The 15,201-nt window shown below is 44.5% G+C and overlaps 1 protein-coding gene across 1 annotated transcript in view; it reads right to left on the bottom strand.

Annotated features, from left to right (window-relative positions):
• The window catches only part of tenm4 (teneurin transmembrane protein 4), a 120,828-nt gene that overhangs the window by 67,903 nt on the left and 37,724 nt on the right, over nt 1-15,201 (bottom strand). Inside the window, exons 7-9 of the mRNA XM_062386504.1 lie at nt 6,695-6,859; nt 4,601-4,815; nt 3,086-3,296 (exon numbers count right to left, since the gene is read on the bottom strand). Coding sequence (XP_062242488.1) covers nt 3,086-3,296; nt 4,601-4,815; nt 6,695-6,859 — 591 coding nt within the window. The remainder of the gene's footprint in view (nt 1-3,085; nt 3,297-4,600; nt 4,816-6,694; nt 6,860-15,201) is intronic.

Genomic DNA, 15,201 nt, shown 5'->3' with positions numbered 1-15,201 from the left:
GGGTGGGTAGGGTGGTGGGTGGCAGTTGGGAAAATGAGGTGTGGTGTGTGTGCAGACTTTTCATTAGAAATTCCTCCCAGAAGTACAATTACGCTGGGGGAGAATCTTGGCGTGAATCTTCCAGCTCACAGGGCCCAGAAAAAAAAAAACTAAACCTAAGTGGGTTTGTAATTTATGGCTCACCTAGCGAGGCACGGAAATATGTAACTTACAAAACCTGCATTTCCCCGACATGTTAAGCATCAATGCAGTTATTCTGTTCCACATTAACGTGCCTCTAATTAATATCTTATCTTTATCTATCACGGGTATTTTATTTTGGTGAACAACAAGCCGAGCAGAGTTTAATTGAGTAATCTGCTCCCGTTCTGAAAACTGACTTCACACTCCCTATGTCGAAATGCCTGTTTCCTCCGAGAGCAGGACGGGGGGGGGGGGGGGGCATGAATATCTCTTAGCCACACACTCCACATAGGCCAACGCATAAATCATGGATTCAAGCAGGGCTTCATTGAAATTCATTACCCTTCATATCAGGGGAGCTAACTATTGTGTGAGTCTCTGCAGCCGGCGAGGACAGAGCGGCGCTCAGCAGGCAGGTTTAATCAGAGCCGTGCCACGCTCTCCGAGGATGCTCAGCACCTCTGAATGATGGGCCGCCGCGTGCAGAGTGAGACAGGATGCGGTGAGACGTTAGCAGTAAGTCTTTCTTCCCTCTTGCTTTGCTCCCCCTGTATAGGAAGCCACGTTTGGACCAAAGCATGTCTGGCAGCCGGCAGCAGGGACAAATGGCTTCATGCTTCAGAGGGCTGCGAGACAAAACATTCAGTACATCTCAGATTGCCACGGAGCCGCTGCCAAGTAATGAGGAGTAACCCAAATTAAAGACGGGGACACTCTATCCCCCAGATGCCTCGTGGGCACGGCTACGTGCAGACCTTCCATTTAAAAGTGCAACTTCAGCCTCGGCTCAGAGACTCACTCCACCCACTGCATCGTTTTGAACAATGCTTAAAAAGCTGGTGGATGAGAGAGTGGGTGAATAGAGCGTTTCTCAGAAGGTCAACGTCAAAGGGATCGTTAGAGTAATTTGCAAAGCTATGTAATTGCGATGACATGACACTGTCCATAGGGGACACTGTGATGTCCTCTATCCAGGTGTGTGTTGGCACTGCAGTGACATGTCTCCCTGAGAGAGTGTGTGTTGGAGGGAGGCGCCCGAGCCAAGGCTACACTACTGGAACAAGACCAAACCACATTTAGTAAATTAACACAATATCCTGAGTCTGATAATGAACCTGTAGCTTATGAATCTCTAAATGATGTGGAGAGACGTCCCCAGTGGAATCCATAGCCCCTGTTCCACTGGTCTGAAAAACCACTGACAGCTGCTAACATTTGGCTTTTGTCTGTGATGATAACACAAAGAATCGGCCTTCACTCCAAGGTCAATGAAAAACCTGCGTGTTCCCGCTAACTTGGGTTTAAAAGAGTGTGTTTGTTGGGAGGTGGAAAAACTAACACTGCTGGAATAACATCCACCCACATCTGATTAGAAACCATTAACCTGTAAATGTCATGAGACGTTTTAAACATCGGCCTACAAGCTCCAAGAGGAAATGACATTATGAGCCATGTTCAACACAGGATATACATATTTATATACATCTGGTAAGAAAACAATAATGTTTTTCATCAAAGTGCATTCATGTTATTGAGTTAACACATAATAAAAACACATTCTGTGCAGTAGTAGAGCACACGATGCCTCACTGACGGTCAAATGAGACATTTTCTCTCCCACCCACACAGCAGCAGACACACTAAAATCACTTTACTGCCGGTGTCTTATAAACAATGCAGCTTGTGTCTCTCGGTGTGCGCCTGCTCTGGATATCGCTCACATACATTTTCTATACCTGGGTTCCTTCCACTTGAAGGTCAACTCCATCCCTCCACGGCTCAATACAATCCAGGCAGTTGGTGAGATTCAATTTCTGCTGAAGGGCACTTAACCGGTGACCCATTTTAGAAAAGGGCCCCTCTGCCCCCCCCTCCCCCCGCCCCTGAGCTCCCGTGGGCAGATCAGCTCCAATACAAATGAACAGACGCAGGATTCCAGCCTCTGAGTGAGTCGGCCCCGCCCCTTCCTGTCCCCGGCCGCCGCACAGAGAACCTCATCTACTTGTGTTTACCGTGATGCAAACCACGGGAGGCCTCCGCCGACGCTCAGCCGAGAAGACATATAACATGACCCCCCCCGCTTGTGTCATATCACATATTACGTATTGAATTACGGTCGTTGTTGGCACAGCGAGGAGTGGGGGGGGGGGGGCACGGTGCATCTCTTGCCTGTCTCCTCTCGGTGTTACATTGATGTTGAGGACAGCTTCTCATCGATCTGCTGCCTGGCACAGCCCCTGTCACAGATGGACTCTGGCCCAGGAGCTTTTAATTAAAGAGCATGTGAGAACAGCTCCCAGCTGCCGTCCCCGTGAAAGACGACACCTCGGGCCCCCCTCACACCTTGCTTGATACGGCCGTGCTAATCAAAGGCGCTTTAGGGAGAACAAAGAGGAGCATGCAAACCCAGAATCACCTTCAAAAATATATATATAAAAAGAGCAAATGTCTGAAACGCAGCTGTGTGCCGAATGTGGAGTCAGAGGAGAAGGAATATCTCCCCCCCGACTTTGATATATGGAGAGTAGATGGAAATTGGAGCAAATCATGATCAAAAATGGCCCTAGCAGGAGGGGACAATCATACTTTGAATTGTATGCAAATGGTTCCCAGAAGCCGGACCCCTGATTCGCTCACAAGACACTCGGGCTAATGAGGATATTATGATCTCTCAATGCTCCACTCTGGGGCATGGCAGGATGGCACGGATGTCCTGATTTTTGTAATATTCAACTTCACCTTGATTAACCTGAACTCTCCTTGACTATTGAAATCTGTGAAAAGCGGTCTCTGACTCATGCCCGAGTCGGGGCTGTGGTGGATGGCTGCTGGTTGGTATTAAAGGGATTATGTGGGTTTGCTATTACAGGTTTCAGTGGCGGGTCATGCTCGGGGCGCTCACCTATGGCAGTGGTGAGGAAGGAGACGGTTTCGGTTTCCTTGCCGTCGTTGTAGATGGCCAGATGCCAAATGCCCGAGTCCATGTACTGGATAAATCCTGTGTCGTGCGTGGTGATGGGCACCAGGCTCCGCTGCATCGCCACGGGCCCCTCCAGACCGTGGAAGTCCTGGGCGAGAAGCCGCCGCCCGTCCAAGAGCTCCACAAAGTCAAACTGTGGACAGACACACACGGGAAAGTGAGACAGAACGACGGAGCGCACCGCAGACGTGCCATTAGAGTGACATGTGAGACTTGAGTGCTTTCAGCCCTCTTTAGAGCGGAGCATCATGTGGTCTGCATGAATAACTCATCATTGCAGAGGAGCTTGAGTAAGTCCTGGAACATCGTGGCTGGAGAGGCTGTGTGATAATCTCCTCTTCCACATATCTCATGTGAAAGGCCCGTTAGAAACCATCACAGTAAAAAAACAAGGGAAGCTGGGGTGAAACAGAAATGTAACTTACTCACTGTTTACCAAATAATGTCTGCAAAGATTTGCCTCATATCAACAGTGACTCAATGAATAGCAATGAGGCAGCATTTCATTTTCATCTGCATAGAGAAAGAAGTCCTGACTCATCCGCCACTCCGTGTGCAATCAGTCACAGAGCGACAAAACTCCGGCACATTAGATTCTTTGAAGTAAAAATAGAGGGAAGAGACAAACACGATGCTTTGCTGGAGAAAATGAATCACACTGGACGTTAGTGCAGACGCACAAAACAAAACAAAGCCCAGAAACGATATATGTAGAACTACAGTTGCGTTTACAGCACAAATGTAAACTCTGTGAGCCGAGCAGCCAGACCTGATTAATAGCCCGATGCATCTGATTCTGTGCAGCACATAGACGGGGGAATTAGTGCAGAGAAAAATCTCCTGTTCTTGGCCCCTGAGCTCTGTGTGTTTCTTGTGTGTGATTCATTGATGATACTGAACCTGAAAAGAAATTTGCCATAAATCCATTCTACAACAAAGAAAGTGATTCACAACACAATAGAGAGATTTATGAATTGGTTTGTATTCACGATGCGTAGCAACGCGGTGAGATAGATTCTTATTCTGCAGCAGATGAGGGAAGAATCCTTACACGACACAGGCAGAGTGATTTTAAGTTGTTTCACAAAGAATCATATTTTTTTTACAACTTGCTGCAGTTTATCACAAACAAAACACAACGATTTATTCACTGAGAAACATGGAAATGGGCCAAGATAGAGCCCCAGACACATTTAGAGTTTAAACTCGGAATAAACACAACAGAGGCTACATCCACACTGATGTGTTTCCGTTTTAAACTCTCCATCTAAGTGTTTTAGCTCCGTAATGATTCCCTTTCCATACTGACACACCTGAAAATGAATATCTAAAACAGCAGCATGTTGACACTTCTCTGCTTTAGACACTTAAAAACTCTAAACTCTTAAAAACGCCAGAGTCAAACACCAATACCGAATACAGCAGAGTCATTCCCACCTGTGTGTGTGTCGGAGGGAGACCTCTCCTCCCGTAGACTCCCACCAAGGCATCTTTGCTCAGGGACACGTTAAACTTCAGGTACAGGGGATGATCAATGAAGACCTGGGACCTCCAGAAGATACCGGGGGGAATCTGCTGGGCGACCTTGCGTCCCACGTCAATCTCCCCCATATCTATATAGCTGTCATCCGGGAACAAGCTGTCCAATTTGCCTGCAATGCACAGAAAGTAAATCGGTCAAAAGAGATCACGCCATTAATCCAGCGGGTGGAGGGCAGAGAGAGAGAGAGAGAGTCAGTCTGCTGGAGCATGATAGTCTGACCATATCACACATATTCAATCACATCCCTGACAAGCAGAGGAGGGAAACATAATGGATGCTCCCGTCTGACCGCTGCCACAGAATGTTGTCCGCAGAAAAAAGAAAAGTTAGATAATCTGAGATCTACTTATGTCCTCGAGTTCATTATATGAAAACATCCAACAACTAAAACTGATGATCTGGCTGTGTTTGTTTTGCTGAGGCTGGTTTCTTAAACAAGGTAAATTTGTTGTTTTTTAAATTTTGTATCTAAAAACAATTCATAAATCTTGTTCATTACAGTAAATATTCAGGGAAAGTTCTGAATAATGATTTAAAAGACCAAACACAGCCGCATCGCCACTGGGATAAAACACATTTATAATTTAAGTAAAAATAATAAAAATGTAAAACTGTAATGACAGTAGAGAGGGATCTCCGACGCTAGCGCCTCGCTCAGGTACTTTCACTAGTGTGCTACGCTGCTCCTTAGCTCCATAATGCAACTTATATAGGACTCTGTGGAAATGGAAACATCTGTCGGGCTGTGTCGTCGAGCTAATTTCAGCAGCGATGTCGACCGAAGCAGACGTCCTGACAAACCACCTCCAGGACTCGGTGGCAGACACGGCTTTAGGTGACACGTGGCACGGCAGATGGCGGCCTTCCCCAAAGTCCATCAGCAGCGGGCGGGTCTGATCCGAGCAGACACGACACACCCCCCCGTTCCCTCAGATCTGGACTCTGCATTAGGCTGCAGCACGCGGGCTCGTTTTCCACACGTCGGGGTTGTGTATGTGTGTCTGTGTGTGTGTGTGTGTTTGTATCTAGGCAGCACATTAATGGGTTGCTCATCAGTTTGTTGAAATAAATCATAAGCCAATGCCTGGGATAATAAGACTCATGGCTTAATAAATGATTATTGTTCTTGGATGGAAAATAAGGACTCAGATGAAGAGAGCTACACTGAATATCAAAAAAACGGTTCACTTCTGCTGAACCTTGATAAAACATCCGATGGCTCCGTGGTGTTTCTGCTGCAGAATGAGACTTATTTAGAAAAAGCTACAGCTATTGATTTGGCATCAGCAGCGGCTGCCGTGCAGGGTCCAAAGCTCAGCTGTTGTCATGCTTGCTGTTTGCTCAACACACTTTCTGCTGTCTGTTAAATGAGAGAGACAACTCCTGGATTCATCTATATGGTAATGACCCCCCCCCCCCCATCTTCTACCTATTGTCGTCTGCCAGCGGCAAATCACTGGGTTAAATCTGGGGGCCCGTTTTTCTCCGGAGAATGGAGCAGAGCAAACTTTTCCTGGAGGCGAGCGCTTGGTACCGTGGGGCGAGCACATGCTTTCTCTGGCTGCCAGGGAAGGCAGCCCAGGCAAAGGACATGAAAGGATCACATCCGTTCTGGAAGGGACCGAGTGGCTAATCCCCCTGCAGCCCCTGGATACTCAGTCCCTTAAGCTGTCCCATTTTCTCCCTCCAGGAACAAATAAGACTTTCCCCACTTACAACAACTTTCATAGGATTACAAAGCAGATCTCTCTGCATACCGGGGAGACGAGCAGAAACAATGTGGAGCCGGACAAGGAAACATCGGAAGAAACTCGCTGGAGCTTCAAAATGTCATCTGTAAACTTGGAAGATTTGAGAAACTTTCATTTCCCCCCCAGTGCAGTGTACCAAACAGCTTGAGACGCAAATGGTCCTGAAAACCAAAAGCTGCTGCATTTAGGACGGGTTTATTTATATGAATCCACAAACAAAAGATCTGTTGCACTTACTTTCATCTTTTCCTTTGCGGTCCAGTATGTCTACACCAGTGTTGCCGAGTGGAGGCAGGCTCAGGTCAGTGGGGAAGGGCAGGCCACTGGTGTTGTCCTCGGACAGCTGGTACATCTGTCTCTGCATCGGCTGCAGGTGCCAGTTTAATCCGAAAAGGTGCATGGCTGAAATGTTCAACATGAGGCGACGTCAGAGTCCATTTGCTTTTAAGTGGCTTTAAACATATTTCATCATTTTATCTGAGTGAAAAAAAAACATTTCCCCTTCAGTTATAAAGAAAATACGAGAAAGGATTTGGGCCACGTTGAAGGAAAAATCTTATAAAAGAATAAAGTGGTAAAATTAGGAGGAAAAAGGTGTAATTTCACATGAATAAATATATATATTTATATCTATGAAATAAGCAGCAAGGAGAACCTGTGCTTGACTTTCACTCCTGAATCACACACATGTAACCAACAATAAGTTATTTGGGAAATGTTTATAACTTTCTGATATTTCTAAGGGTGAGAATCTCTCGGCAGCTCACGATTAGATTCAGATTCAAAGGGCTACGATTCCATTATAAAACCATTATTAAAGAGTTGTATTTGCATCCATGATTAATTGTATGACTCCTAGAGGTCTGCATCTTCACCAGCCTCTAGATACTTCCCTTATAAATGAACACGCAGCCTGAATTTCAGACTTTCTTCCTGTAAAACCACAACTTTCTTCCTATTATACGACTATTTTCTCAACATATGACTTTGTTCTCTTGAAACCTGGTCCTCATCGAGCATCTTAAGTGACCAACGCCCCCAAACTCTTGAGTTACACTAGCAGTATTTTTTGGAGGGTGCCTATAATTAACTGAAGGTGTCAGCTATTCCAAAAGAATAAAGAACAATGCACGGTTTAATGGTTAATGGCGTCTTTTTGACAAAAAGTGCTGAGGAGTTAGGATCAGAAGACGGATGACCCCGAGGGGACAGCATCTGTCTCCCCGCACCAGCATCGGCAGGAACCCTCCCCAGAGCCCTGTCATTTTTCCTCACCCCTTCTACCTTTCAATTCCCTCCACAAAACTAAGGGACAAAGGGGCGGGGGGGGCGGGGGGGGGACAGAAAAAAAAAAAGCCATCAGCAGGAAGGAGACGAGGGGCGCTTCAATGTGAACCCAGTGGATGAAGCATGCGGATATTTCACAAGGTCGACAAAAGAAATGTCCTCTGGAACAATGGTGGTGGGGAGCAGGGACGGAGTGGGAGGGGCCCGACCATGACAGATCACCAATAAGAGAATGGACAAGACGAGCTTAGCGAGGCAGAAGCCACCTTGGAAGTCAACAGTCAGCAGAAAACGGGCCCAGGAACTCAATACAGCGATTTTATTGGTCTGTTGCTTCTCTTGAGCTCCTCAGGTACATAAACGCACAACTGAACTATAAAGACAGAAAATTATATGACAGGTCTAGACTGAGGGAAGGAGTAAGTTGTTTTTTCTTTGGATGCGTTTTTATTTATTTCACTCATAAGAGCGGAAAGTCGCTCATGTCAGCGGTAAGCCCTCCAGTCACTGACGAGACGACAGACAGAATCACTGCGTCAGTCGGCACGTCGACAAATACACACACATTGATTTGTTGGAGGGACTTGAAGCTTTAGTGGATAAATTGTAATACCACTGATACAAATCCTCGAAAAAAACAACATATACTCACTGAGGTTTTACACATGGAGAGATGAATAACTTTATTTCTAGAGTAAGGAAATATAACACAAAGTATAAATAGGCCTGATTTTCATACATAAACACCCCCCCCACACACACACACACACACAGACACGTCTATATGTGCACATCCCAATCAAGAAATCTCCATTAAAATAATCAACACACCGCTCATCATATCGTTCCCTCATAATTAGTCCTACATGAATTCAGAGATGATCACATCTACAGTTTGAGCATATTTATATGAATCTATTCGTAAACTGAGCCAAATTGACTCATGTGGTGGTTTCACATAACTTTAAGAACAAATGCTTTTTAAAATCAACTTTCTTCATCAGCTCACTCAAGACCTGTTCCAGTTCCTGCTGCTTTTTAAAGTGCATTTCAAGAGAGAGAGGGAGAACAAGGTCGTAGAAAAGACAAATTGGATTCAAACCTCAGACTTGGTGCAGAGTGCGGCTCGAGTCACAATTCTCTGTTTGACCTTGAGACAAAAACTAAGTGAGGCGTACTTGACGGGCATTCTGCGTCCAAACCTGATCTTTTCCTCTATCAATCAATCAATCAATCAGCTAACATGAGTGAATCAAAATATAATATAAAATCTTTTTCCAAACCAGTGATGACCCAAGTCCACCCTCTAATATTCTGCTGGAGGAACACGCGCCCAGTGGCTCCTTTAAACCTCTCCTATGAACTGCACTTTTAACTTATGAATGAAAACCATCCACTCATCACGAGGACGATGGTATTCTCTCTGTTTGTATTTTCAGCACGTGTTGCTCAGTACAGTCGAGCAGCTTCTTCGTGTGAAAAACTTTTCCCTTCTGCATCTCACGGCAGCGTGAAGCCGAATGGTGTGCTTCTCAAACCAAGGACGGCAACTCTCAAGAGAGAGAGAGAAAAGAGCTGGAGTGCATTGATTGATTCGCAGACTCAAATAACAGCAACAGACTGATGCTCAGACGTGTCTGTGCCCTCGTGAGCGCTGGAGAAAAAGTGCTGTTAACTTCAAGTTGACCATGTGAATGTAAAAAAAAAAACAGCAAATCAAACAAAAGCCAGGGTGTGATGAAGAACACGCCGTGGCTGGCTCCTTCATTTAGATGTCTATAAGCAATAGTAGTATTCCGTGTGTATGTGGGCTTAGAGTGATTCTGACTTTTGGGAGGGGAGGGGGAAAGTTCAGAATGTTAACTTTCAAAAGAAACCAAGACCATGCATGTACTCCAAATGGTTCAAGAACAGCTTTCAATTTACTTTGGGTATTCCTCAGACAAGCGTTTTAGGCGAATATCACCCGCCTCTTAAGAGGTTAAAGATATCCCCGATAAATCAAATGTTTATTGAACAAACTGTAGGTAGATACACAGCTTTGGTTAGCTGCGGAAATGGAATATCAACTCTGGAGTGAAACAGCAGCACGAGCATCTGTCCTGCGTCCGTCCGGGTCCCGTGGACGTGGATCTGACGGATGGATCTGTTTGTCACTGCGTAGAGCTCCAGTTTAAAAAAAAAACCATTCCTTTAGATTTGCAGAGCCGCGCTGCCCGGTGAAACGGAAAAAGAGTGAGTGAGTGTCGCCGGCAGAACCGTCTCCAAGTCACCATGCAGGCTGTCGTTCCAAGTGTCCCAGTAATCATGTCTTTGTGAGCCTCGCTCTTCATCCCATCCGTCCCCGAGGCCTCTAATGGAAAACAGTTGCAGAGAACCCCCCCCCCCCCCCCCCCCCCCGTCCGAACAGATTTACTTCAGCGCCTTCTTGGTATCTGTGATATGCAGAGCACTGGACCCGAGCCAGGGAGAAGCCTCCTGATTTTTAGCTTTTGCTTACTTTTCAAACTTTTGCAAACGCTGTGCAATGACACTCGGAGGGCTGCAGCAATTGGCCGGAAAATGAAGACAGGTTGCAGGAATAACAAGGTGCTTCTAATGAGACGGCCACTGGCAGAGACAACACTGACCTGTCAGGACTAGTGCACTTCCTAGCATCCCCCATTTTGTCCTGAGCACATGTAGTGGCCTCCTTTCGCTCATCTCTTGGCAGGAAGTTGGGTCACGCTATGTGCCAATTAGGGAACAGAGGTCCTGTAGTAAGGGAGACTTCTCAGCCAATCTGAGGAAAGACGCTGCTTATTGCTGTGGGTCATCTGCCAGCGTTCCCGTGCTTCTATCCTCTGATCTGCTGAGCACTTTCTAGCTAGTGCACACTTCAAGGAAAGCTATGATGAGTAGAAATCTTTATTTTTAAACATCTTACTGGTCAGAAATCATCAAATACGTCTTCAGGTATTTCAAAAAGGAAGACGGCACCGAGCCATATGTCGGTGTATGTCTCATATGTCTCATATGGCTCGGTGTGAGGAATTATTTAAACATATGGGGACTTGATCTAGTTTCAAAAAACGGGATTATCTGTATTTTGTTGCCGGTCTATGGTGCAATTTACCAAGTACTGCAATATCCTGTTGACACAATTTCTCATTTCCAGGTACAAGTTGAGACGAATACAAATTAAAGCCTCACATATTCAGCACCACATCATTTCATAAGTGGCGTGCTGAATTTCTTCATGTAAATATAATTACAAAAAAAAGGAAATATAGTACAGACTGATTGGAATATCTCAAAGAGTTTGGGCTCAAATGTTTTCTCCCCTCAGAATTAGGTTGTGTCTTAAATTCTACTTTGGGAAGAAAACATTTTTATGTAAAGATAGAATATTGAGGCTTGAGTCTAGCAGCTGCTGCACGTTTCTCCCTACTTCATCCTTAATGTTGTTCTTATTCTTCACCATTGACCTGATGCATCGTGGAGCCTTTCTCCCTCTGCACTGCAGGAATGGATGATATCAGACGGAGAGCGATGAGAACACATGACTAGGTGAGCATGTGAAACCCGGGCATGGTTTCAGTTTGCCTGCGCAGCCGGAGAATTAGTTCAACGTAGCTTGAAGCTCGGTGTCGTGAGAGAATGTCTAAGTACACCAAAGTATTTGAACCCCTGTCTCTTTGTACCAAGACCAGAAACTCTTTTTTTCTACTTGAGCTTATTCAGATTCAAATGTTCAGTCTCCCTCTGCCGCAGCTCAATGTGAGAGCCGGGGTCGGGTCCATGAGTCGCGCTTGTCAAAACAAACACTTGATTGAGCTCATGAACACAAGAAATGTCAGCGTGAGATTAATAAATATATGAAAATGCAACACTAATGTTAATGCTGGCGATTATATCAAGCCTACATTGGAGGGATGCATGTTTGGCAGCTGTACGCAGCAAAAACACACACTACTGTCCACTTCTTAAACATGAAGAGCTTTGTTTTTATGTTTTTATTGGGTTTAGATAATTGTTATTGATGATGATACTGTGGTTTCAGGTTTCTTTTATTTTTTTGTTTTGGGCTGGGCACATCAATCAATCAATCAATTCCTCTACTCCACTGTGGCTGTCTTATTTTAATCGTGCACTTGTGTTTATTCTTTTGTAAAAACAAATGTATTTTATTTCTCTGTTATTGCAGTTATTTTTCTCTATATTCCTACTCCCTGTCTCTATTGCCTCTTCTTTATTACTTCCCTTACTTTATGTATTTTGTTAATGGAGCCTCCCTGCTCCCTGTAGAATCTTTGTTAAAGCAACAGTAACGAGGGATTTCATTGGTTTAGCCGATGTTTGCCAGGAACTGAACATTGCAGCAGAAACATTAGCCAGTTAAAAAAATATAAATTCGAAGTTTTACTGCAGGACTTTTCTTGACCATTAAACAAAGTCAGATCCGACAGTTCAAGTTTTTGCACTTAAGTGACTTTTGGTCTTTAGATATCAGTGAGATTGATGTAACCTTCATAATAAAAGCGGTGGGAAATTCCCTTAATGCTTCAGTTTTCCCTAATAATCCTTCACCTGTTTTATTTTTCATTAAAATTAGCGTCAGTATTGATAAATCTAGATTCTGCAAATACCACACAGGGAAAAGGAAAAGTCAAATCAAACGAGGATCTAATATTAAAATCGATGAAAGGCCGACACACAGGTGGAGTCTGTGATGCAGAGGACATTTTTATTTCTGGGTTGGATGATCATGATATGAATTTTCTTTTTTCTGGGGCCCAACCTCTTTGTCCTTGGCTAGAAACCCAGAGTGGATGGAAGTGAACACGGGGGGATAGCGATGACCTTAAAATGACTAAAATATAACAAAATGTGCTAATGAGTGAACGAGGAGCGGCAGATATACAACCCCCCCCACCCCCCCCCATACCTATCTGGATTTCAAAACGTATCCATCTAGAAAAACAAATCCAAAAACATCTGTCACGAGGCATAATTGGGTTCATTAGCCGCCTCACCCCGAGTTCCCAATTAGAGGCCTCAATAATTAATTGCACTTCAAATTAAATGTATTTTCTCATCAGCCCTTAATTAAACACGGCCCTCGTCCTTGATTGGAAATTCCGATCTTCGGGTGAGGTTTGGCTCTCCAACATGTTTACTTGCGGTGCATCGGGAGACACTCTGAGTTTAGCAGGGTATAATTACACCGGCTGATTAGGCGCTATCAGGCGGATGGTGCTCGTTGGCGTTTGGCCAGGTCGTACGCCGTCAACAGCAGATTCCCACTGTATCTCTTCTTCCGCCGCCGGTGCCAGAAAACAAACCAAACCAGTGCCGGACACGCCCATCGCCCTCTTACTGGACCCGTAGATTCATCACCATGAGAAGCAACCATTCCTCTCACTCGCCCCCCCCCCCCTTCCCCAGAATTCCAAATGAAAGAATCTAAATGGCTCTGGTGACAAGAAAAAAAAAAAAATAATAATCTGGTTTTAGTTCGTTTGGCCTCAAGCAGAAACGATAGCTTTTCTGCGATTGTTATGGCATAATACATATCTCTAACAAATGTCCTCAATGAAGAATTCATTTATCTCCGTGATGAAGGCCACACAGAAGGATCTGAGCTGTTCTTTCATTGACTTCATGCAAATGAACTGCGACGCTCCGACCATCCCTCAGTGTGAGAAACTTTCTTTTTCTGTGCCAGAGTGAATTCAACAGTGAAACCATTTATATGTTAAACAGGTACCCACCGCCAATCAGACGTATATTATACCGTAAAATATATTAAACAGGCGCATGTATCACCTCCTTATTTGAATTTGTAACAATGGGCCGGGCTGGCATTTGTATCTCTTGAACTAAGCAGGGGGGGGTGCTATCTTTATCAGGTCGGTCCCCCCCACATCTTAGGAGCCGTCGGCCACTTGAAACAACAGAGACGAATGTTCTCTGTGACGTTCAGAGACATTAAACCACTCAGACCTGTTTGACATCCCCTTTTTTTTAAAGATCTCTACTTGATTTCTCTTCACTCACTGTGCACCAGAAACCTCCATGTGTGATCCATCCTGTCCTGGGCTTGTTCATTGCACTGCTCATATCCCCAATCCCCCAAAAAGAGACATTTTTGCCTCCTAATCCCGATTCCGATACTTGGACTTTGAGTATCAGTCATTATCAGTGTATTAACTTACATAATGTATTTTAACAGCTGTATTCTGTCCTGTACGGAACGGATGATTGCTGTCATTGTTGTCAGGCCAGGTTCAGGTTAAATCCTGTGAAATAGAACTTCTTATATAATTTGGTTTAACACAAATAAATAAATCTAGGAACCGGCAACATTTACTTCCTTAAGTAGCTTGAAACTGAGGTCTTGCCTACAAGTCACCATTTTACTCACAGGACTTTCCGGTGACTAACTCTGGGTGACACTACGCTACTGGAAATCACTTCTTCTTCACAGCTCTAAAAACAGTAGTAGTTGTTTGTGGTAGTTCAGAACAACTGCAGATTTGGAGCAGAACAATCCTTTGTTTGTTAATTGAATACACTTTAAAGACACGACATCGGATTCATGAACATGGAAAAGCCCGACCTGGTATTTTAATCAGTATAGGAATCTTTTCTGATGCTGGTTTCGGTATCTGAACATCTGTAGTTGCTATGTGACCTTAAATATCCCCTTAGGTCTTTGCACTGGCAGAAAGTAAACTCACATTCTCCCTGACCTTTCCATAATCCTCCATCTCTACTCTCTCTCTTCTCTCTCTAACCACACTATAAACCTATGAATCCCTTGTCTTTCCTTCTATTGTTCCTGCTCTCACTGATTGATTCTCCCTGCAGCCAGTTCAAATCATGGGAGCGCTTGTTTTAAACATCAGGATTTTGTAGGAATTTTTGTGAAGAAATAGTAAAAAAGAAAAAGGAAAACACTGCATTGCTAGCATGAGCAGTGATTGGCTGCATCGTTGAACAGTCCAGAAAGAAAATCTATAGTTCAAGTGAGAACAGTTGGACTCGTTTAAGTATCTGATCTTTGAGACATATGGAGAAACCACATTAGAGCAATTACTTGCAGAATCCACTTACAAGTACTTTAAAATTCCATTTTTTAAGTTTCGATTTTTCTTGGGGGATGTTAATCTGCTTCTTTTTCATGTCTCTTACTCTTAAATAAGAGATAAATAAGAGGCTGTGTTATCAGATATGAAGATTATCTAGCATCAGTCCAAAGGAGCCGATGTAACAGTGTAATTCTCATATCCCCGCTGGTCGTCTGTTCCCAGCTGAGACCTGGGTGCACTGGTCTGGCCTCCTCAAATCAAACAAGATGAATATTCCGCACGTGTCGTCTCCTCCAGCGTGATGGCCCATGTCTTTTTAATTCATTCCCTATCTGACCTATTCACACGAGCAAGAAACTGGAATACTCATCTCAGATTCAGTCG

This window comes from Platichthys flesus, chromosome 4 (assembly GCF_949316205.1).
Source record: "Platichthys flesus chromosome 4, fPlaFle2.1, whole genome shotgun sequence".
Taxonomy (NCBI): domain Eukaryota; kingdom Metazoa; phylum Chordata; class Actinopteri; order Pleuronectiformes; family Pleuronectidae; genus Platichthys; species Platichthys flesus.
Note: the sequence above shows the minus strand (reverse complement) of the source record. Positions and strands in the feature narration are given on the sequence as shown.